The sequence below is a fragment of the Pogona vitticeps genome, chromosome 2 (genome assembly GCF_051106095.1).
Source record: "Pogona vitticeps strain Pit_001003342236 chromosome 2, PviZW2.1, whole genome shotgun sequence".
NCBI classification, from domain to species: Eukaryota; Metazoa; Chordata; class Lepidosauria; order Squamata; family Agamidae; genus Pogona; species Pogona vitticeps.
In genome coordinates, this window is record NC_135784.1 from 194,933,700 (window position 1) to 194,959,012 (window position 25,313).

A 25,313-nucleotide genomic window follows, 5' to 3' on the forward strand; every position below is an offset into this window, starting at 1 on the left:
ATACAGCCACTTCCCTCACAAGATACTCCTGTACTGAGTTTGTCAAGTGCACTAGAACTTCATGTATTGGGTATGCTATGCAACAGAGAGTTTTCTTAATTAGACCATATTTAAGTGGCCAAGTATTTGATGTAGCTTTTAGTTGGATTATTTCTGAAAATTGATGAGGTGGCCATTAGATCCCATTTTCAGACACAATTGGCGGTTCGAAAGCATGCAAATGCGAGTAGATTAATAGGGACCACCTCGGTGGGAAGGTAAACAGCGTTCCGTGTCTAAATCACACTGGCCATGTGACCACGGAAAGATTGTCTTCGGACAAACGCTGGCTCTATGGCTTGAAGAGCAGGATGAGCGCCGCCCCCTAGAGTCGGACACGACTGGACAAAATTGTCAAGGGGAAATCATTTCAATCCTAGTTCTTATATTATTAGGACTAATGCTAGTACAGCAGTTCAGAGGCAAGGCTAGCTACAGAAGCCAAACTTTTGAATTCCCTGTCCTTCTGCATATTTTTTTCTTGCTTTCAATCCATAAATCTGAGTTAGGAAAAAAAATCAGTTTGTATTTACAATGTTTTATTTACTTTTTTTTTTAAGTTGGGCTCAGTGCTTTGAAGTAAGTACCAAGCTGCCTTTTAGCATAGCCTTTACCTTTCTAGAGAAAACAAATTCAGGTGCATACCTCCTTCATTGCTTGTGGGAGATGAGCAGGCTCTGAAGGGTCTCCAAGGGAAAGACGGATCCACTTGGATGAGCAGCTACTGATAGAGGCACACTGAAAGACTTGGCTTGGTGCACAGATTGTATATTTAAGAGAAAATTCCTCGCTGTACCAGAATATAGTGGTGGAAGTTTGCTAAAGCACGGGCTCTATATTTCATAACTGATTTGAACTTCAAAACACAATAGGTTTGGCCCATTTATGGTTTACCTCTTGGCTATGTGAGGTTCTTAACACTGTGGACCATGTTGTCTTCTCAGGAGGCTTATCTAACACCTGAAGATGATCTGAGACTGGTTGGTGAGCTCATCACCGTTATCGGAGCCATAGTGATATTGATCCTGGAGGTAAGAGAGATCCCTTTCCCTCCCTCCTCTTTATGTGAAATGAATGAGCACAAACTTTCCAAATCCAGGAAATAAATCAACAGCATTGTTTGTTCCGTAGATGTTGCTTGTAAAGTCTCTGATCTCATTACTGGGATTTCAAAGAAATATAGTGAGAAAGAAACAGCAGGCATTATGCGTGAACCTAGAGGTAAAAGGGAATTAGTTTGCAAAGGAGGAAGTGCCTTAGATTGATGAGTGGTTAGAACAAATTTAGGAAATGCAGAGAATAATCAACTTGGCCATCTTGAAAGACTGAAGAGAGGAGTGGAATGGAACTAATTTGCTTTATTACACATCACTTTTTTTATTGGACTGGAATTGAAGGTTTACCCAACATATTCTAACTGACACATGAGTCCCAATCTAGACCAAGTTAATAGTGCTTGAATGCTAAACCCTTTTGAATCAGTGTTCGTTCTGAATATTTTATGTTTCATTAATGTCAATGAGACTTCAAGCAAACGAGCTTTCTCTTTATTAGAACTCCTCTCTTTTGAAATGAATAGTAAGCTGTCCTTTCCAACATGTATGTTGTAATATAATTCCTCAAAAAAGAACACTGAAATGCTACATTAGCCTACATGAGTATTTAAATTAATGTGTGAAATCTATTGAATGGTGACAGACATTTCACCCTGTGAATATCGATAGTCCTGGCCAAGTGCTGTAAATACCCCCAAATTGGGAGAAATGGTGTGTACTGTCATCAAAATGTGAATGCCTGCAGTCACCCTGTGTTAGACATTGAAATTAGCGTCTACAAAATCCTAAAGAAATGTCTTCCTGAGCAGATCTCCTCCGATAGTGTGTCAGTGCTTAACTGAGGAATTCCAAAGCAAAAAGCAAAGGATGCTGCTTATATACTACCCCATAGTGCTTCAAGCACTCTCTGGGCAGTTTACAAATTAATTATGCAGGCTACACGTAGCCCTCTACCGCTTGGTTACTCAGTTTACTGACCTTGGAAGGATGAAAGGCTGAGTGAACCTTAAGCTGGCTAACCCAGGTTGTGAGCATAGTTTGGGCTGCAGTACTGCAGTTTAACCATTTTGCCACAAGGCTCAGTTCCAGATTCAGACTTAATCTGACGGTCGTCTCTTTTGACTTGGTTGTCCCATTTTTGATGAGGGTGGTAAGTGAGACACATCATCCATGGTTTTAATTTTTATTCCCATTTTTCTGCCCTCTAACTGAAATTCTATGCTGTTTATATAACACTTCCATACCTGGTCCCACCTAATTGATGAGATACTGGGATGTCTCTTAGTTGTGCGCCTGTAATAGCACAACGGAGATGTGCCCCAGCACACTGTTGCTTAGCCACAGCAAGTGATTCCAAACCTTATGTGAGTGCCAACAGGTTTCTGGACAATATGTGTTTTTAGGTAGACTGATAGCTGGATAGATAGATATTTAAAGCAATTGTTTTGTAAAGGAACACACATTTGATCAATGGATCTCTCTCTCAGATTCCAGATATTGTCCGAGTTGGGATCACCAAGTACTTTGGGCAGACGATTCTTGGAGGACCTTTCCATGTCATCATGTAAGGTTCCCTTCTAGTGGGCTCAGGCTGTGGGCACCTGATCCAGCCATAACCATTTATGACTCTGGAAGGCCCAGGTTTGAGCGGTCTCATTCACTTTCTGCTTCTGTCTCTGCAGCATCACATATGCCTGCATGATCCTGGTGACCATGGTCATGCGTCTCATGAGCACTCAAGGAGAGGTCGTCCCCATGTCCTTTGCTCTGGTCCTCGGCTGGTGCAATGTCATGTATTTTGCACGGGGATTTCAGATGCTGGGCCCCTTCACCATCATGATTCAAAAGGTAACTAGAGTGATAAGCAGCAGTCCATGGAGAAAGTGAGAAAAGAGGTGGTCGACACATCTTTGCCAGATACAGTGACTCCGTGTCACATTCCAGGAAGCTTTGAATTAGGGCTGTGTGAAAGCTGCCCTTTTATTTCCATAGACAGATGTGTCAGTGTTTTGTTCAGTGCAGCTGTGAATGGTTATTTTATTACTATTTCTGGTTTGTTTCATTGAACATCACATTCTCCATTCAAAAACACAAGTGGTACCATAATACTGAGCAACAGCTGTAGCTCACATGTAGTAAACTTAATCTGTCGGGTAATTTGTACATTCGGTTGTCACCATTCCGTAAGTCACATGATATTCCTGACCAGGACATTCTATCTGTGGCTGGAAATTCATGGAGGGGCAGAATTATAATGGAGGGATGCAGTTTTGTGGATATTGTGAGATTGCCTACTCTCAATATGATAGCCTTGCTGCTTCTGGGCATGTCCTGTACCCATTAAACATTTTGGGGGGCCATGCACCCCCTGAAGAAGGTTCCCCTTCAAATTTTTCACAGCAGAATAGAAGTGACCACCGTCTGCTACTCCAGGAGTAGTTCCCTTGAAGAGGGAGGTTCCTCCTGTCACCACAGCTGACAAAATAAACATCTTGACAATGCAGTGGTGTTGACAGTACCTTTTTTTTCAGCAGGAACAATGGGGGGGGTAGTCTTTCAGCTCCAAGGTGCATCACTACAAAGACAATCCACAGGGATGGGCAAGAAACTCCTTAGAAATTTTTGTGTGGATGGCACTTCCCAGGCTTTGGACCTGTATCGGAATGCAATTTGTGGTGTGAAATTCATACGTTATGGATCTTGCGATGCAAAAGAAAAAGTATTTGAAAAATGGGGATAAGAAAGTTAGACATTGGAGAAACAGACACACTGTAGTTAATGGGAGAGTGCATAGCGAAGGGGCACACACTTGAACGATGCAGGCAGAAATGGGTAGAGTTTGAAAAATGCATATGGATGCAGACAGATGTTTTTCTGGGGAGGGGGTTGGGTCTTGCAAACTGACAGAGTTGCAAGTCGGAATGAGTTTTAGTGACTGGGAAAGAACAGATCTCCGTAGATTGAGGCTGATACATCGGCACCTCCCTGGAAGGAAGCATGGCAGGGGTAAAGCACTGACGGCGCCTCGGCGTCCTCCCATCTTTGTGGAAGCCTTCCACTGTCTGATACCTTGACCCTCTTTCCAAAGGTGTTTTCCCTCCAGGGGTTGGCGCTGGGTTAGCTCTTGGTTGACAGAAGCAGTCGCTCTTAAGCAACCTTTTGAACACTCCTAGATTCCCTTCAGAGGTTTCAAATGTTTGAGGAGAATGCTTTCTGTGTTCCTTTCATGGTCCTGGCGAGCACTAGGCAGCTTGCCTCTCTTTCGTCTTCACTGGTTGGCAGTAGATTCATGAGAGATAAAAGGATTTTTCCTTCCCAGATGTCCCCAATTCACTCCAGTTTGCTCCCAGGAGATCTGGTGATGGCCAGGGCTTAGGCTCAGATCAGGTCAAATCCTACACACGTGCAAATCTATATACCCTACCCTTACAACATTCTCCCTCCAGATAAGCAGATCTTTCAGGGCTACATATCTGAGAGATTCAAGCAGAGCCCATTTGCTATCTCCCAGTTAACCAATTTCAAAACAGAATGTGGGAAATGTGGATTGGGCCAAGGACATGCTGCTGTAAACAGTCTTTCCTTCATAAGGATGCACTGCTTCCAAACACAGGCTCAGCGTCTTCTTTAGTGGGGCCCTTAAATAGGACTGCAAAATGGCTTCACAGATTCATGGATAAGATTTAAGGGCCAATAGAATTAAGTGAGAAAGCTGAAGCGGCTGCCAACATCAAACTGTAGAAGAACCGGAGAAGACGTTCCCTTTCTATTTGAATAAGGTTCACCCCAAATTGAAGTAAATTTATTCACACTTTTTAACATTGTGACTTCCTGTCAGATAAATCTCAAAACTGCTAAGGGTGTTATTTAAGAACTGTCAATAAAAACAGGAGAACAAGCTAACACTGCTAACAAAACAGCTAGAGCTACAGTAGGCAGCTTGTGAATGTGGGGGGGGGGGAGAAATTGATTTGTCAAGTTTAAAAGCTTTCTTAGAGTCACGTTTGATAAAACACAAGCAGCAAAAATTGGAGGCTGGATCTCTCCTGGGAGGGCACTCCACAGCTTAAGGGCAGGAGTTAAGAAAACTCGACCCGTTCAACTTCAGATGACGGAGAGGCAGTCTGCAAGGGGTTCAGCTGCTGAAGGCAGTCTCTGAACAAACAAATACTAAAGTTGGAATAAGGTTGGCATACATGGTCTGATTCAGGAGGCCTGTGGTCTGATGTCTCTTATGGCAAGGTTAATGGGAACGAATAGCTCCTTATCTTGACAGTGTATTTTTATGTGTGTGTTCACATGTGCAGATGATCTTTGGAGACCTACTACGTTTCTGTTGGTTAATGGCCGTGGTGATCCTTGGATTTGCATCTGGTAGGTAACGTGTTGTAGGCCTTTGTGAATCCATTTGCTGAAATAACTGGAATGGGCTTCTGTTTGTCCCCTGTGTCATTTTTACCAACCTAGACAAGCTCAGGAAAGATGGCTCTTTGGTGATCCCAAATCTGAAAGGCTGATGAGCTTGTGGGGGGGCTTGTATGTTGCCCTTTCCAATCTTTAAAACAAATGTTTTAAAGCTATACCATACATGATGTGCCATCAAGTGGTCTCCAATGTATGACAATCTTATGAACAAATGATCTCCAAAATGCTCTGTCTCGTGGCGTGGCACAGTGGTTAAACCGTTGTACTGCGGCCAAAACTGTGCTCACGACCTGGGGTTCAAATCCCAGGTAGCCGGCTCAAGGTTGACTCAGCCTTCTGTCCTTCCGAGGTCAGTAAAATGAGTACCCAGCTTGCTGGGGGGCGGAATGTGTAGACTGCATAATTAACTTGTAAACCGCCCAGAGAGTGCTTGAAGCACTATGGGGCGGTATATGAGGAGCACACTTTGCTTTTTTTGCTTTGCTTTAGCAGCCCTGCTCAGCTCTTGTAAATTCAAGCCTGTGGCCTACTTAGGGAGCATCATATTGGCTCTTCCTCTTTTTCTGCTGCCTTCCACCTTCCTTTTCCCAGCATTATTGTCTTTTCCAGAGAATCCTTACTTCTCATGATATGCTTAAAGGAGGACAGCCTCAGTTTCAACATTTTTGCTTCCAGAGATAGTTCAGGCTTGATTTGATCTAGGACCCACTTGTTTGCCTTTCTGGCCATTCAGGGTATCTGCAAAGCACCATATTTCAAACGAATCATTTTTTTCCCCTGTCAGCTTTCTTTACTGTCCAGCTTTCACACCCATACACAGTGATCTGGAATACAAGAATGTAGATAACCTTGGTCTTAATCTCCAGTTACATATTCTTACACTTGATATTTTCTAATTCCTTCTTTGCTTCGCTTCTGAGTATCAGTCTTCTTCTGATTTCTTGGCTGAAGTCTCTATTTGGACTGATGATTAAATCATAATATATGAAATCTCTAGGTATTTCCATTCATTGCCAATTCTAAAGTTGTGTAGTCATTCTGCAGTCATTTTGTCTTAATGTTCAACTGTAGTCATGCTTTGGCACTTTCCTCTTTCTCTTTGACGAAAAGTTGTTTCAAGTCTTTGCTGCTTTATGTTGTCTGCATATATTTAATTATTGATATTTCTTCCACCAATTTTCACTCTTCCTTCATCTGAATCTAGTCTGGCTTTCCACTTGATAGAGATTGAACAGATGAGGTGATAAAATGCATATTTGTTTACACCTTTGCCTATAGGAAACCATTCCATCTCTCCATATTCTATACTAACAGTAGCATCTTCTCAAGTGCTGAGACACATCTATTTCTTTCAAAACAATCCATGGCTTTATATGATCTACACATGATATTTATGGTAATTTAACAAAACCAGAAAGAGAGCTGTAGAGCTACAGTACCTAGTTTTTATCTTGTTGACATCTGCCTACGTCTCTCAGCAATACAAAGCTAGAATCTTCTCCTTTTCCTCTTTTCCTGACCTTCTCTCTGCTGAACATACGGCTCTTCCTTTGCTTAGCAGATTCCAGGTCCTTGTAGCCCAGTGTTATCCTCTGAAAACAGCTGCTTAAATGTTTGAATTTTCTTTGGTACGTTCTTGTCGCATCTTTCCACCTGTGAGCTCTAATACAGCTCTTCCCCCCCCCCTGTCCTTTACCCTCACAATAACTCCATGAAATAGGTCAGATGGATATCCAAAGTCACCCACTGAGTTTGATGACTCTGTGCAGATTAGAACCTGTGATTTCCAAAGACCCAGGCCAACACTCTAACCACTATGCCACAGAGCTCTGGGACCCATTGCCTGAGATTACTTAATCAAAGGAGCTGTATGCTAGAACTCTTCTGCCTGTGAAGCCTTTACCCTGAGCTAAGAGCTTCTCCCTCTCTTCTTCTTCCTCATACTTGTTGCTGTTCCTGAATCCTCTCATTCTTCTTGCTTCTTTTTGCCACGGTATTTCAGAAGCCGAAAAGCGCATCAATGCAACTCTGAAGTGGGATTTGTGCATCACAAAAGCATGACTCTGGAGCCTGGCCTAATGGGGTTGCTGGGAGATTAATCCAGTTGTGGATGAAAGAAATGACAGCATGTTAAGGCTGCAAAGAGGAGAATCCCACTGTTGCTCCACAGCGAGGGAGGGAGGAAAATCATCTTACAAGTTTTGTTTCCCAAGCCAATGCTCATTCATCCAGGCTTGATCTACAAGGGCCATGGACCCTGCATCAAGTGAGAACAGGAATAAAGCTGGGGGGAAGCTGAGCCTTGCCCTCCCAAGTAACCAGCAGAATTTGACCAAGTCTCCTGTGTAATTAGTCCCTTTGGAAATGAAGCCCAAAGAAAACGAAAAAAAGTATTAGTAATGAAAATTGTAGTTGAGACTGACCGGGAGTAAGGACTAGGTGACCTCCTCCATTTGGCATCCATTTTAAATCTATGTCCTGGAGCCCCAGAATCCTGCTGGTTATTTATTCTAGTTTTGGTGTAATAATGTAAACTGCAGCTATGAATTGCTGCTAGTTAAGAAGCCACTCCTTGTATTCCTCTTCACACACCTGTCATGGGACCTGGTGTACAGCAAGGGGGAAAATGTCTGCCTCTTAACTGGTGGCAATTCACAGCTACAAGTTAAGCACTTACGCCAACGTAAGTGATGCATCGGATTCTGGCCCATGACCCGAGAGTCTTCCTTAAGCAAGTAGCATGTTCTTTTTTCTGTAATTTTGTTTGTGTTCTGGGACTAGCTTCTGACAGTGTTTTAGACTTAACACTGATGACTCGGATGCACCTGAGCTTGTGAGATGAAAGCAGCTGACTTTCTGTATGAAGGGGTTCTGAAAAAGCCCTTGCATCTCTGGGGAAAAAAATAAATAAAATTCTTTATTTTGCTTTTGTTTCATTTGTTCTGCATCACAGTTACAGGGACAGCGCAACCTCTTTGCAACACACAGGCCTCGTACGCACCCAGATGGGCAGCATCCTGGCTCCTGAGATTTCAGATCCAAAACCTTCAAACGGAGGGAGGGAGGCCCTTGTGATGTCATGGAGGATGGCCCCATGTTATTTCACAGAGATGGGGCAGCAGGGAAGGACTGGGAGGGAAGGAAACATGCCACACATACACACACCTTTGGATTGAGCTAGTGAGCCCTGCTGCCAGTTCTGAATGAGTGCTCAAGGGCCCCTACATGTACATTCAACGCTCCTTATTGATAAAAACAATCTTTCTCCTCACAAACACCTCTTGTCTGAGAGCTGCACCCTCCCAGCTTGTGGCCCCCCACATAAAGGATAACAATTCCCTGAAGAGCAGCCACTCTGAGCGATGGCAACCCTACCCTGGCAGCAAATATAAAAACACACACAGAAGTAGGCAAAATTAGCTCCCCTGCCCTCAGAAACGACACCAGGGTCCCTCTATCAGGCGATGCAGCTGTGCCTTGAATACTGGTTTGAGTCATCATTTGGTTGAGTTCATCTTATGGGATTCTACGTTGGATTCTTCAACTGGAATCTGCATTCTGGCGTGCTCTTTGCCAATAAATTCACGGGTGCTCTTCACAAACACACAACACACCTGTTACCCCCTCCTTTGCCGTTGCTTGACTTTCGTAAAACAACAAGTTTTTCCTCCTCCTCCTCCTCCTCCTCCTCTCTCTCTCTCTCTCTCTCTCTCTCTCTCTCTGGGATATAAGCCCCCATACAGCTGACAGTTTTAAAGATCGGACAGACTGGCCCCTGATCCTTGAAAGCAATATGCCACACTGGCCGTTTTGGCCTTTCAGCTGCTACAGGCCAGTTTTCTTCTGTTTTTACTGCAGTCGACTGACATAGCTGCTGCTCTTGATTTCTGATAGCATCTGGCTGTGATGTTTTGGCCATCTTGTCTCTGTCATCCTAGCATAACAAATCACCGAGAGGAGTACAAAATGTTTTTGAAATTCTGCCAAGGTTCTCTGCCGCTATTATTTATACAGTGTCATCAGTGTGTGTCGTGCTTTGCAGAGCTGCATATTTGAAAACAAATAACGAGGCAAGAAGCAAAGCAAAACAAAAACCACCAGGTCGCAGTTTCAAGGAGCTCAGGATCTAAACTCCTGCAAAGGGAGGGGACGAAATAAAGGAATGAATATGAACAGGTTGAAGTTCATTTTTCTTTAAGGGCAAAAACCGCAACCTTGATCCTTAGGGCAAGGATCTAGTTTGACACGGCATATACAACTCAAGCAAGTAGCCCCACAATATGAGAGTTCCGTCTACGAAGAATTTGGAGGACTGTTGGGCAGAGACAGAAACCACCCACAGATGAACCGTTCTTGATCTTCCTTTAAAATCATAGAATTGTACGAGCTGAAAGGGCCCCTCAAGGATCATGAATCCAACTTCCGGCTGAAGCAGAAAATCTACAGTCAAACCATCCCTGACAAGGTGGCCTTCCAACCTCTGTTTTAAAACCCACCAAAGAAGACGAGTCCCTCACTGTGATTGCCTGTTTCATTCTCAGGCATCTTTTCCTGTCATGAGATTGGGTTGGCATCTCCTCTCATGTAATTTGACTCCATTGCTTCAGGAGCCTACTTTCTGGAGCGATAGAAAAAGCAGCTGACTCCATCTTCCAGAAAACAGTCATTCAGATATTTGAAAATGGCAGTCATGTTACCCAGCCTCCTCAACCTTCCCTTTTTCAGCATTGAATACCCAGTTCCTCTCAACTATTCTTCACAGGGCTTAATTTTCAAACTTTCTCTCCTCTTGGTGGTCATTAAAGTTTGTTGCTTTCCTTCTTAAATCTCTCTTATCCCTTCTCTCCAGGATGCCTGGAAATTATTGATTAGCACTCTTTGGCTATGGTTTGTCAAACAGGTACAATTGCATCCATGAGTACCTTGTAATCTTTTCACCAACTACACTTCACTAACTTAGCCACAAGAATATCATGAGGATCTTTGTCAGAACCCTTGCTGAAGTCAAGATTTACTAAATCCACAACATTCCCATAATCGGCCCAATCTATAACTCTATTTTTAAAAATGAGGTCAGATTAGTCTAACATGTGTTTTTGAGAAACCTGTGCAGAATCTTACCGATCACTGTGTTGTTCTCTAAATGCTCACAATGCTTAGCTTCTTCATCGTGGTCTTCTGTGAATGCACACAAAGGGGTTAATACCAGCGCCAGCGTTGGGCCTCTCGGAACGTTTTCTAGCTGCAAGAGAAAAGTAACAATGTTTAGGACTACCCCTACTGCGCACACCCAGCCTAACCGTCCCTCAGTTCCATTTTTCCGCCTAGCGGTTTGGAGCCTCTCGTCTTAGCTGCGTTTATTGCGATCTATATATCTGATTTTTGGCTTTTGACCTCAGCTTCGCTCACGGACTACCCTAGCGCTTTTTCCCTTCAACTTGACGACCCGGTGTATTTCTCTGGCTTTACTCGAACTGATTTCGGACTGCTCTGCCTTATCCTCGGACTTGTCGTTTCGGTTTCCTTACTGCCCTATGTCCCCTTCCGGGCCGTTCAGCAGGTGTGTGGTGTGCGACCGCAAAATTCCCCATCAGGACGGCCACGATACTTGCCTGTATTGTTTGGGGGAGTCGCACAATCCCAAAGCTTGCCCACACTGCAAAGCCTTCACTAAGGCCGCTCTCAGGGCTCGCCAACAGCGCCTTAAACTCCATCTGTGGGAGTCAACGTTGTCTTCCACGGCGCCCTCGGAGGGGGAAATGGCTTCCACTTCTCGAGCAGCTCCTGTTCAGTCAGTCGTCTCTAAAGTTTCCAAAATGTCGAAAAAATCCGCGTCGTCGAAATCGGCCGCTCCTGCTTCGAACCCCGAGCCTCCGGCTCCGAAAGCTAAGCCGTCGAAATCGTCCAGAGCTAAGGCGGCCGCCCAGCTTAAAATGACATCCATTCCACTTTCTCCGAGCTCGGGTTCCATCCCATCGCCGATTCTTGAAGAGTTGTCGAGGCGCTTCGGGGCCTCGTCCGAGGCACCCGCGCCTCCTCCTGCTCGACGTACTGAGGTGTTACCGCCTTCGGGAAGGTCTTCCCCGACACCGAGCCAGTTAGTCGCTGTCACTACTGGCCTCGCTTCTGCCCCGCATAGCCCTTTTCCTGCGGGCCAGGGGTCGCCTCCCGTGTCGATCTCGTCCGTACACTCGGACTCGAGATCCCCTCGAGAGAAGATACCTCGATCACCTGTGCGTTCGAGGTCGAAATCTCCTCGAGGCAAACGTTCTCGCACGGAGAAGCATGGCTCCCCGAGTCGGTCCCCTTCCTCCGGCCGCTCGAGGTCGAAGTCTCCTCGACGGAAACGATCGAAGAAGAGGCATCGAGCTTCCACTCAGTCCGACTCTGGCGATCGCTCGGACTCGAAATCCTCTAAGCGTAAACGCTCTAAGAAGAAGCACCGTTCTCATCGACGTCGTAGCAAGCATCGACGTCGGTCCTCTTCTTCCCGTTCAGCGGATTCCGACCGCCCTAAGCGTCGTAAGCACCATCGACGTCGGCGCGACCGCTCGCGGTCTCCTTCTTCGTCGTCGACATCCGCATCTCGAGACCGGTACCGCAAAAAGATCCGGTACATATATGTGTCTTCTTCTTCGGAGTCGACCCGGCCTCGACGCCGACGCCGGGCTATTCAAGCCAAAGACCACCCTCCAACGGTACCGGTTGCCCCTCCACCGCAACCGGCCCCTTCCACCTCGGCGCCAACTGTGGTCCCAGTTCGACCCCCGACAACGCAGGTCGGCATCGAGAAACCCCCTCCAAAGAAGAAGAGGGATGTCTTCTCCTCTGATCCAGATGAGGTGTCCACGGAGCGGTCTTCTGACTCCGATCAGGAGCAACCCCCACCCTTGCCACCGCATGATTTACCTCCGGGTGATCTGGTGCTTTCCGATACTGGCGATACTCACGCTCCTTCTCCATCTGAAGATTTTTCTTCTTATTCTCAGATGATGTCCAGGCTTGCCAAGACACTCAAATTGGACTTGAATCTCCCTTCCCCTCCGGGAGAGGACTTGTTCTTTGGGGACATCAAAAGGGACAGTACTGCTCCCCCCAGTATAGCCTTTGTGCCTGTGGTTATGGAGGCCATCAAGGAGTTCTGGGCTCAGCCTGCGACTACACCTAACGTCCCTCGTCGCACAGAGCACTTCTACAAGATTCATGGGGCTGACACTCATTTTCTGCTCAAGCACCCCATTCCAAACTCACTCATTGTTGAGACAAGCTGTTCAAGGCCTTCGGCCAAAGCCCATGTTACCCCAGTCGACAAGGAGGGTAAAAAGCTGGAACTCATCGGCAGGAAGATCTACTCCCTTGTCACCTTGTTACTTCGAGTCATAAATTATCAAACTGTGTTGGGAGCTTATCACAAACAATTGTGGCTCAAGCTTTTACCGGGGTTGAAAATGATACCTGAAGACACCCGGCAAGCTTTTCTTAACTCCTATGAGGAAGCTCAGACGGTGTCCAAGTATGAACGCCTTTCTATCAGACATGCAGCAGAAATCTCTGCCAGAGTCCTCATGTCTGCCATCTCTATCCGGCGCCATGCTTGGCTCCGTTCTGCTGACATAATGGAGGACGTCAAGTCAAAAGTTGAGAGCCTCGCCTTCGACGCTACCGGGCTGTTCAACGAAAAGACCGACTCCCATTTGGAGGACCTTCACAAGGCTAAGAGAACTGCTAAGTCCTATTCTGTTCAGACTCAATCTAGACAGCGACGCCCTCAATGGCGTAAATCTTATGGACAGTATCAATCTTCCCAACAATACCGTCCTTACAAGCACCTACCTCAGCAGCGCTCTGGCCAGTCCTCTTCTTCTGTCCAGGGTTATCAGGGATACCGCCCTCGTCCCCCCCATCGCCGCCAAGCCTTTAAGCCACCTGGCAGGAAACAAAAACAGTATCTTTGACTTTCGGCCCCCCGTTTTCACCCATTCACCACCTACCACCCGTCTTCAACCGTTTCTTCACAACTGGTCTGTCATCACAAACGACACTTGGGCTCTAAAAATTATTCAGCACGGTTACCAGCTGGAGTTTATAAGATCTCCTCCGCTCGGTTTCATAACTCATTCTCCCTTCGACTCCTCACTAGAGGAAGAAATATCATCTCTCTTGGAAAAAGATGCCATCTCTACAGTACCACCTCGCGACATACAATGCGGGTTTTACTCCCGCTACTTCGCCGTCTCAAAAAGCGGAGGAGGCATAAGACCCATCCTCGATCTCAGACTCCTAAACACTTACCTGCGACCCAGACGGTTTCGGATGCTCACCTTAGAGTCCATCATGCACTTGCTGAAAAAGAACAACTGGTTCGTCCTTATAGATCTAAAGGACGCATACTTTCACGTCACTATTCACCCCGACCACCGCAAGTTCCTTCGGTTCATCTTTCAGGACACGGTCTACGAATTCCAGGCCCTGCCATTCGGTCTGTCCACAGCTCCCCGGACCTTCACCAAGGTCATGGCTCCAGTGGCAGCTTACCTTCGTCTCAGGGGCATTCACGTTTACCCTTACCTGGACGATTGGCTCGTAGTCTCCACCTCGCGAAGACAATCCCTGAAAGACACAAAATTCATCCTGTATCTTCTCTCCAATCTCGGTCTCACTGTCAACAAACAGAAGTCTCAGCTCATTCCCTCCAAAACAGTTCAATACATAGGGGTCTGTTTGGACGCTGTAAAGGGTCGAGTCTTTCTTCCCCCAGAAAGAATACACAAGTTTCGACGAGCCATCAGGAAATTTCTTCCCAGTGCTCGGGTGACAGCCCATCACGCCCAACACCTCCTCGGCTTGATGTCTTCTACAACGCCGGCGCTAGCGCACGCTCGCCTCAAACTCCGGTCGCTCCAATCTTGGTTTCTCACCCTTTTCGACCCCATGATGGACAGTCAAAGGAAACGGCTTCGTGTCACCCCGGAGCTCACCAGCCAGCTCCAGTGGTGGATGTACACACCCCATCTCACGGTTGGCCGGCCCTTTCGTCCACTCCGTCTCACCGTTCAAGTTACAACGGACGCCAGTCCGTCCGGCTGGGGGGCGCACTGCGGGCGTCGCACCATTCACGCCCTCTGGACACCACAGGAAGCCATGTTCCACATCAATCACCTGGAACTGCTGGCGGTTATCAAGGCCTTCAGGTCCTTCCTTCCTCTCCTGCGCGGCCGTGGAGTTCAGCTGGTGACGGACAACACTACCACAATGCATTATGTCAACAAGCAGGGCGGAACCCGCTCTCATTCACTCCTGTATCTCTCCATCCTCCTTTGGGAATGGTGTTACCGTCATCATATCTATCCAGTGGCCATCCATGTAGCCACGGAGGACAACACACTTGCGGACACTCTGAGCAGGCTTCAACATCAGACACACGAATGGGAGTTGAACCCTCTGGTCTTCCAGGACCTTTGCCGCCAATGGGGGACCCCAGTGCTGGACGTGTTCGCATCCCCTCACAACGCGAAATGCTCCCGGTATGCGTCCCGGGCAGGTCTCGGTCGCCACTCGCTCGGCGACGCATTCATGATCCCATGGAACCAGGGTCTCTTGTACATATTTCCACCGATCCCGTTGATACAGAGATCCTTGATCAAACTCCGACGTTCAACGACTCCGGCCATTTTCATTGCACCCTTTTGGCCTCGCCAAGTGTGGTTCCCCACTCTAGTCAGCATGGCCGTGGACTCAGTAACCCTTCCGATGTGGCCGGACCTGCTGACCCAGGAAGCAGGCAAAGTCCTTCACCCCGACCTCGACACGCTCCATCTGACGGCGTGGAGGATCGTCCAGAAATTCAGGAGGTCTTGACTAACGCCATCAAGCCCTCCACGTCTCGCTTGTATGCCTACAAGTGGAAAAGCTTTCTGAAATTTACCCAGCAGAGGAATCTCGCCTCCTCCCCTGTGTCTCTCTCTACGCTTCTGCAGTATCTCCGTTACCTGTTCGATTTCCACCTGTCTATTTCTACTATCAAGGTGTACCTTGCTGCGGTTGTCTTCTTCCAGCCCAGAGCTTCTCCCTCTTCTCGCTTTTTCGCCCATCCTACCGTCAGGATGTTTTTGAGGGGTCTCTCTAACCTCCGACCTCCCGTTCGTCCTCCACTCCCTCAGTGGTCCCTCCACTTGGTTCTGCATGCCCTAGCCAGACCCCCATTTGAACCCATGGCTACCTGTGACCTCAGGATGCTCTCTTTGAAAACGCTATTCCTAGTGGCTATCACCTCTGCTCGTCGAGCTAGCGAGTTGGCAGCTCTCCGTCATGACCAACCTTTTCTTCAATTCTTTAAGGACAAGGTTATGCTTTACCTGGACGTATCTTTTCTTCCCAAGGTGGTCTCCGACTTCCACGTCAATCAGCCACTTATTCTCCCAACTTTGTTTCCGTCCCCGACGACTGATGTTGAACGCATGCTCCACATGCTTGATGTTCGACGGTCCTTAGCTTTTTACGTGTCCAGGACCAAGGACTTTCGCCTGGCTAACAGACTCTTTCTTTGCTACTTTGGCCCAAAGAAGGGCTGCCCGGCCTCGCCGTCCACGCTCTCTCGGTGGCTCGTATCTACCATCGCCCTTGCCTACGAGCTCAACCACAGAGATCCTCCACAGGGACTTAAAGCCCATTCCACCCGGGCTGTTGCCTCATCCACTGCCTTACTTCGTGGCGTCGACCTGCCCGACATCTGCCGGTCCGCTACCTGGTCCAATGCCTCTACCTTCATAACCCACTACAGATTGGACGTGAGGGCAAAAGAGGAGACCAAATTCGGGAGGGCAGTGCTAGCATCGGCTCTTCAGTGACAGCCCACCATCCGGTTAGTAAGCGTGCTAATCACCCTTTGTGTGCATTCACAGAAGACCACGATGAAGAAAGAAAGGTTACTTACCTGTAACGATGGTTCTTCAAGTGGTCATTCTGTGAATTCACACAATCCCGCCCGGCCTCCCCTCTGTCTGTCTGTCACTGGCATCTCTATGACTCGAGGGCCTATGGCGGACAAATGGAACTGAGGGACGGTTAGGCTGGGCGTGCGCAGTAGGGGTAGTCCTAAACATTGTTACTTTTCTCTTGCAGCTAGAAAACGTTCCGAGAGGCCCAACGCTGGCGCTGGTATTAACCCCTTTGTGTGAATTCACAGAATGACCACTTGAAGAACCATCGTTACAGGTAAGTAACCTTTCTTTTTTTTCTTCTTGGCAGCTTCCCTCTTCTTCCTTCCCTCCCATTACAATCAAGAAAATAAAAGATGTCTACTGAAATCAGTGGGCATCACTTTTAATCAATATCCATCCATAGATTTAGGTTGCAAGGGATTCGGCCAAAAGCTTCGCAGAAAAGGTGAGTTTGGGGAAGATGTTTTAACACAAGAAGGCTTCCTTGAGTTTGTCTTCCTGAGGGACTTCTATGCCTAAGTGAGAATTGAGGGGAATAATGAGAAATGTAGCTATGTAATATCGCCCAGAATGGTCAGATATCTACTTATGGTCTTGAATTGAAGGTTTCCTTTACACAAAACAAATGTTCCACAACAATGAATAAGAAATTGATACCTCACTCTATTTCATTGTTTGATTTATTTATTGATTTTTTTGTTTTGTTTTCCAGCTTTTTATATCATCTTCCAAACAGAAGACCCTGATGAGTTGGGTCACTTTTATAACTATCCAATGGCTCTGTTCAGCACTTTTGAGCTCTTCCTCACCATCATTGATGGACCAGCCAACTATGAAGTGGACTTGCCTTTCATGTATGGGATCACCTACTCTGCCTTCGCTGTCATTGCCACCCTCCTTATGCTCAACCTACTTATTGCCATGATGGGTGATACCCACTGGCGTGTGGCCCATGAGCGAGATGAGCTTTGGAGAGCACAGGTGAGTGAGTCTGGTTTGGTCTTGTTGATTGATGACATACGATAGGCATGGGCAAATGTGACATTCTGGATATGACAGTTCCCATGGTGATGGGAGTTGCAAGCCAAAAGCATCAGAAGGGTCACATTTGCTCACCTTTGATGTCTATGAGACAGAGAGGGGAAGATGAGAAGTCCCTGAACCCTATGAGCTGTTATTATGTCCACTTCCTTATACTGAAAGCTAGTTCAGGTTGTTTGTTAGCAAAGATGAACTCCTGGAAACAAAGTGCCACTGTCCAGCTGGCAAAGTGATGCATTGATAATCACCCAAAAGGAGCCCTTCCTTGCTTAAGGAACAACAGACCCACCGTTCTTGTGGGATTACGATTAAAGGTTGCATGGCCTCCAGAGCCAACAATAGATTGGGACAACAGCTGTTCTGGATTGTACATTTATTGTTCTGAAAGCAACGCTAAATTCTTACTCAATTTGTTTGGTTAGAATGTTTGCAATTAAAATTAAATCTGGGGTTTTATTAGAGAAATCCATATAGGGAGTGGGGAAACTACTGAACATGTGTTTGGAGAAATGAATTAAATAGTAACAAAATGTGCAATATTTTTCAACCTTGTGCAGCAGTATGGATGAGCAGCATGTTCAAAATATTTATTAACATGTTTCTGGGAGGGTTATATGTGGTGCTTATACACTTTCTCCTTACTCTTCTTGTTGCTGTGCTTTTATTTTTATTTTAAGTGATTTTAAAAACCAATAAATGTTCTTGGGGTAGAAATTTTGCATCCCATCTCTGCCTGTCTGGCTACCTGTCTGCCTGTAGTATTTCTACCTTCCCCTTTGACTTGGAAACCCCTGAAGGAAGCCTGCAAGAACACACATGTGCACGCACACACACACACACACACACACACACACACACACACACACACACACACACACACACACACACACACACACACGTGCGCATGCACACACACACACCCCGAAATGTGGATCTATTTGCAATAAACAGATGAAACCACCGGGTGTTTGATCCCAGCCAGACCAACACTGGAGGTCCGATGATCTTTTCTCTCCTTCTGTTGAAGGATTTTGACGGCTCTTCTCTTTCAAACTTATGTTTCAGGTTGTTGCCACTACAGTAATGCTAGAGCGCAAACTCCCACGATGCCTCTGGCCTCGTTCTGGGATCTATGGCCAGGAGTACGGGCTCGGTGACCGGTGGTATCTCAGGTAGGTTTGGCATACCACTGTAGCAATGGTTATGGATCTCCTACTGTGAAAAGACGGTTTTGTTTCAGCCTGAGCATCCAGAGCCGTTTCATAATGTGGCTTTAGATAACATTTGTTAGCAACTCCTGTTACAACCCCTAGAGACATGCTTTGCGGGAGTCTAGCCTTGTGCTGCAGCAACTAAAAAGCTCCAAATGTTTTAAAACTAGGGTGCTTGTATTGGGCTTTTCAAGGGTTTGTTGTTTCGGGATTTTACATTTAGGTTTCAATTCATTGTGTGAAAGTTAATGATTGACTTTTGGCAATGAAGCTGAGTTCTCTCTACATAATCTGTGTTGGCTTTGAGTTCCCTCTTGTACATTTTATGCACATCTGATACACTCTTAACCTTTGCGTGTTATTAAAATTAACAGCTTTGGCACATCAGGTTTCATAGGCCGCTGGTGGCTGTGCCAAGTTTCAGACCTCAGCGATCCCTGCAGTTCTTTCCAAGATGCAGGCTAATATCTTTCTACCACAGCAGGTGGGAAATGGAAGACTTTTAGCTACAGCTTATAGAATGGTTTGGCATATTTTGACTGAACTTTCCAAAACAGTAAAAATCTCCTTTATGAGTGTGGAAAATTCCATGAATAATGAAAGTTAATACTTTGGTAGAATTAGGATCTCATGTAAACATTAAATGGTAATAGCTGTAGTTTTACAAGCTTGGATTATAGCATTAGCTACCGAATACCATTATGCTTTAAGCAATATTAAAATGTTTCTCTTAAGAATTAGCTTTGGAGGAATGGAAATTCCTGTACAGCAAGCTGACTTTAATTATTTTCATTCCAGTATATATATTTTTTGCTTTTTATGCCTGCAGAAGTTTTTGGGGTTGATCTTTATCTGTTCACCTTTTCTCCTGAGTCCATTGGGCCTATTGCACAGCAAATAGCTTGGCATTAAGGCTGAGCATGCATTCGACAGGGGCCTGCAGTCATCCACTTTTGTTATCCGTGTACTTGTAGGTTCGGAAATATAGCCATCGAAATGGATGTGGGAAATTCCCAGGTGATGGAGGTGAAGCAGGCAATATGAAATTTCAGGTGTTACTGGTGTGATCCCATGGATTCAGTAGCAATATTAAGACATTCAGTAGACCAGATACTTTGCATATATAATTCTCCAGTTTACAAAAAAAAACAAAAACACCAGACTGTAGAACTAGGATGCATCTTTGCCTTATGGCCTCTTTGTCTATGTTGGAATCCACCCTTGGAATGGTGTCTACAAGGCTGGAAGAGATCGGAGGCCTTTTTGGATCGTCTCCCAAGTGTTAGTGGAACCTAATCCACTAATACAGTCAAGATCTACTTTTCATTTCAGATTTACCCCTTCTCCAGGACCTTCCTCCTTATCTTGCCCCACCAGTCTGCCTTATAAGCTGTTCCGTCAGCTGTCCTATGGCTCTGCAAAGCCTCGTCTTCCCGTTTCCTCCTGCCGACCCAGTTGTGGTTCTCAGTGTCTGTCTCAGCACTTCTTTTGCCTGCCTTCCTTCCTTTGGTCAAATTGTCCCCTGCCCTCCTCTTTTCCCCACTGCCAGCCCCAAGTCATCTTTATGATAAAACTGTAACAGAAGGGGATCCCCTGCCTTCTTTCATTTATTTGTTTATGGTTGTTGTTGTTGGAAGAGCACTTGCAATCATCTTCATCTTAAGATGCATCTAAGTTCCACATACATTTTGTTGTATAGAAATGATGGGTGGGTGGAGATCAGGGCTACACTCTGATGTGTACCCAGCCATAAACTAAAAAAAAAAAAAAAAGAGAGAGGGAGGGAGGGAGGGAGGGAGAGGAATGACACTCTTGGATAACAAAGGCATTTCCAGAGATGCAAGATGAAACAATGGCTCAACTTTATATGAGGAAGGGGGCTCCTTTCCAAATTGTTTACACATGGGGCGGTATACAAATCTAATAAATAAATAAATGATAAATAAATAAATTAGGGAAAAAGTAGATTGGCATGGAAAGCTCACTCATGACAGGTGTTGGTTCAGAAAGTAGCACATTCAACACTCTTCCACACTCCCAAATAAATCTGGTTGGCAGAACATCCTGCAATAATGACATCTAGTACACGATCCCTGATTAGACATGGGATATTCATATTCATATCCTGGGGGATCCAAATACGTATATTGGCACTAGAGGTGCCTGACAAAACCAGACCCTCCCACCCAAACCAGCAGGTTTACTTACCATTCGCCATGCAGCGTGCATGGCCAGCATCGTCTCTGTGGTGCCAATCCGGGAAGCAGCTTATCTGGCGCCTCCCCACGCTGTTGACCACTCAGCAGCAGAGCGGGCAGGCCCGTCATCCCGCCTACTCACTGGAGTGGTTCGGGAGGGGAGGGTAATGTGGTGCCGATATTGATATTCCTATCCCCCAGGATATGACTACCCCTTATCTATCCTTGAGGGATATGGGGGGGATGCTGTGCTCGTGTTCCTTTTGTTTGTTTGTTTGTTTCACTGGCTGTTGCTTGGTGCTCTGTGCCTTTATTTTTTTCTTACTTGCTCTGAAAAGCCTTGGCCTCCTTTATCAAATTGGCTCTTGGAAAACCATGTGATTCGTTCCCAAAATGATGAGAAGTGTCGAGGTGAAACACTGGCAACCGTCATAAGGTTTCCACAACCAATAACATTAATTGAAAGTATGAGTAAAAATAAAATAAAAAGAAAGAAACAGGAGATCGGAAGAAAGGAGGGAAATGTCTGTAACTACACCTTCAAGAAGGGCCAATGCCATTTTGCAGTGATTTGGGTTGTTTTGCAGGATGCAGTTCCTAGTGTGGTTTTAAAAAGCACACACACACACACACACACACGAGGCATTTCTAAACTGCACCAGGGCTTCCATCTGGGCTGGCCAGTGTTGGGAGGCTTCCCAGCTACGGACAGCACAAGGTTGAGGCTCAATATGTGGCAGAAACGGAGCCCCTGTAGCTACCCCCTCAGTCAAGAACAACAAGAATTCCCAGCCACATTGTTATTGTCGGGGTGGGGGGGGGAAGAAGGTCCCAAAGCCCCTTCCTCCCCACATGGCAAGCCGATGAAGCTGCTGCGAATTGAACACCAACCGTTCTGCTCCACATCCTGTTTTGATGGGAGGATTTGCATTAAAGCAGGACACATGAAACAGGCCGTTTCACACCTGTTTTCAGATAGCCCTCAATTAAAAAAAACACCTTAGTGCGGCTTATTTGAAACATGCCGTTTCTGCCAGCTTGGCACGGCACAGGAGCGATGCAAATGTGTGCCGGAAAACCACTGGCAAAAAAGAGGGTGCTTGTTGATCCTGACCAAAATGAATGTCTTTAAAATGTGAGCATGAAAAGAGCCTAAGTGGTTTCGGCAACTCCCTTGCCCCTGAAGAGCGGAGCGTGTGTGTGTGTGTGGGGTACGCCGTGTCTCACAGCTCCGGCCGTGCCTGTGCAGCCGTGCAGCACACAGTGTCGGCTGGGGGACTCTTTGCGGCTAAGGCATTGTCCATTGCCGATTCTATGTTGCCAGGGGTTTTCTGCAGTTTGTACCAGTGAATCTGCTCTTGGTGACCGCTTGATGCTTTGCGCCCCTGTGGTGTTAGAGGAAATACATTAACCTGCCAGCAATTTAGCAGTTTCCTGCCTCATGCTGTTTGCAAAACAGCCTGTACCATACAGTGTATGCATTCACCTGCATTGTATTCTTGATTGCCTGCATGGGCTCTTGATCACATGCATAATTAATTTCTGCCCGCTTAGCTTTCAGCGAGGCTGGTGCATATGAGCCCCACAGGTGAAATGTTCTGTGTGGTGCAGTATAAGTGCCAGGTGACGGAGAGGGAATCAGTCATAGCTGATTGCCTGCTCTTCCCTGCTCCTGTGGTGGGAAATGCAGGGAGCAGGGGACTCCCCACCCCACTTCCTCACTTTGAATCCAGACAAATGTTGGGGTTTTGCCACCCTTTGGGGAATGCATTTGGTCCAGTGTTCACATTATGCCGGAATGTTAAAATCCTTCTGCCCTGATCTCTGACTCCCCTGCTTTTAGCCAAATCATGCTTTATAAAGTAGTGAATTAAATGGTTAAATGAAAGTCACAGAAGGTGAGAGATCTAGGTCCCTTTTGCCCACTTTCCCCCATTCAACTTCCCTGAATTGTCAACTTCCATTTGAACAGAAGTTTACTTCTCTAGTCCTTTTTGTTTTTTGAGAGAGAGAGAGAGAGAGAGAGAGAGAGAGAGAGAGAGAATACAAAAATCTGAAGGGAATGTTTTACCCAGTAGCTCAGCAGGAAATGAGCTTTCACATTGATGTATAATGTATCTTCAGCAGCAAATTTCAGAATATTTATACTTTTAGACCTCACAGGATACTTGTGTAAATGCAACATTATACCATTGTTTCGCCCACCCACCCGCCGCCTATAAATCATGCCTCACATTTTTTAGACATTTCAGTACTACGGGTAGCAGTCATGTTGATTCCCAGAGCAATTAAATTCCTCTTTTGCCTTCAGGTTGAAGGCAAAAGAGATTGTAAACAACATTCTTGATTTTCTTCTGTTAACACTTTACCTGCAGGGTTGAACATCGGTGTGAAGGCTGGCAGCAAAAGAACCAGCTGGGTGCTAAAAAATATGGATCCCACCGAAGAGAGGGCTTTGAAAAGTACTTGAAGAGGAAGCCAGCACGGGGGGCAGAAGATTGCAGGCTGTTTCACTCAGAGAAGCAGCTGCCCTTTGGCACTCCTTCCGGCACACCAAATTTATCTCGGAGCAGCTCTCGTTCTGGCTGGGATATTGTAAGGCGCAACACGCTACGGCAGGGACACACCAATCATGCCATGGAAGAGGAAGAGGTCTACCATGTGTGAGCGCAGGAACCGTGGCCTCCAAGCCTGCAGAACACACCGACTTAACGTCTCCAGCAGTGAGGATGATCATGGAACTCTTGGTGGTTTGAAGCCCAGACTGGAACACATTTCACTAATCTGATGCCAGTAGCACGCAGGCGTGGGCTTTCTGGACTCTTCCTGGCCACATGGCGTCCATTCTCGCAGTCGGTGATTGCATGAGCATCATTTCGTTCCACTCCACAAAACTCTTAGAACCTTTTTAAGCGAAGGACCTACCCAAGCTTTCTTGGAACATGTGTTGCACTGCCAAGCTGAGCTAAATAGGAAGGAAATGATTTCTAATGTGCGATGTTATTTATCTCTTATGTGGGTGGGTGTTTTCTTGTATCGTGCTTTTCCTCCCTCCACCCTCTTTGTCTCTTGCTCCTTCCCAGTCTGTGTTCTCTCTTACGCAGAGACCAGCTGTCTCGTTGGATGGGGTCTTTGGAGTAGGAAACTATGGTCCGAGTGTGTATGTGGGGTCTCACGTACACCTCTCTCCCGCTCTCAGTTGTGCACAGAGCAGGGAAATGTGCAATGTAATGATGTTGACATCACACGTTTTAGTTTACTGTGGGGATAAGAAGGACTGTGGGGTTGCTAGCATAGACCCTGCATTGCTACTGTTCTAAGAAAACCTGACTGTCGCTTGTTTACATTTGCAAATCAACTGTGTGCATTTTAACAGTGTCATTCCCTGCTGTTTTATGAAGAGTCTGGGTGATAGAATGAAGTTGGAATAATTCTGTAACTACCATACCAAGGATCCTTCTGAGTGCTGCTGTGATAAAAGATCATTCTTTTGTTTGATTGCACTTTTGCTTTGGAATTCGAGCTTTGGTTTCCAGATCCTTAATTTCTTGTTTGTTTTTGATATCACAGGGTAATGTTAGACAGTTGACAGCTCATTTCTGTTGTTTTATGTGTAAACTGTTAACTGTGTCCCTTGCTGTTGTTGTTCAAGTTGTTAATCTGTTAACCCAGTCCTGGGTTAAGTATAGAATCCTGAGGAACTTTGGCCTTGTGTTCACGGATCTGTTATTTAATTTTTTTTTCTTCAAAGCTGCTTGTGAAATATATATTTAAAAAGTTGGGTCTGTGTGTGGAAACAGCTTGGTGAGCTGTAGATGACATATTCAAATTTTAACATTTCATTTAAAAATGTGCTGGCCACCATTTTCCCCCCCACTGGATCAAATCTTGATGTCACCGGAATGCCATTCTCTGTGGTAAAAAAATGTAACTGGCAACTGTTGATATTCACTTTTCAGCCTATCACATCATTTCGAAGGTGTCACTGAGGAGACTAGCATTACATTCTCCTTATTTTCCTGCTGGACAGATGGCTGATAAGAGGGGTGATCTGAGTGGGCAGGTACTACTGTATCTTGGTAGAGAAAACCTATCAGGTCCACCTTATGTGAACAGTGATTTTCTGAAGAGGAAAGCTTCTTCTGTGTAGAAACTCTGTGTTACCCCCTCCATATAAGCTGGATACGATCTAAGAATGCAGGCATATACACACAATTTCCTATGTACTTTTCCATATACGGTGGAAGCCACCCATGCCCTAAAGGCTGTTTTTCAAAGCACATTGCTAAATGGCAGTACCTCAATTTCATCCACTTGTGGAGAATTAGACAAACCTGCATCCAGCAACTGAGGTGGTTTATACCTTTGTATCTGAAACTGTGTGTGAGAGATGCTCAAAGCATA

At 46.0% G+C, this 25,313-nt stretch overlaps 1 protein-coding gene and 1 long non-coding RNA gene across 2 annotated transcripts in view; one reads left to right on the top strand and one right to left on the bottom strand.

Moving 5' to 3' along the window:
* Positions 1-24,689, top strand: part of LOC110088899 (transient receptor potential cation channel subfamily V member 6) — a 111,361-nt gene extending 86,672 nt beyond the window's left edge. The window contains exons 9-15 of the mRNA XM_020811521.3: positions 984-1,070; positions 2,582-2,658; positions 2,777-2,942; positions 5,402-5,468; positions 17,172-17,440; positions 18,566-18,672; positions 23,285-24,689. Of these exons, the coding sequence (XP_020667180.3) occupies positions 984-1,070; positions 2,582-2,658; positions 2,777-2,942; positions 5,402-5,468; positions 17,172-17,440; positions 18,566-18,672; positions 23,285-23,576 (1,065 nt within the window). The 3' untranslated portion in view covers positions 23,577-24,689. The remainder of the gene's footprint in view (positions 1-983; positions 1,071-2,581; positions 2,659-2,776; positions 2,943-5,401; positions 5,469-17,171; positions 17,441-18,565; positions 18,673-23,284) is intronic.
* LOC144586476 (uncharacterized) lies at positions 15,224-15,987 on the bottom strand. The gene is made up of 2 exons (XR_013541322.1): positions 15,875-15,987; positions 15,224-15,414 (listed from the first exon to the last, which is right to left on the bottom strand). It is a non-coding gene; the product is annotated as an uncharacterized LOC144586476 (long non-coding RNA).
* Positions 24,690-25,313: the final 624 nt, after the last annotated feature.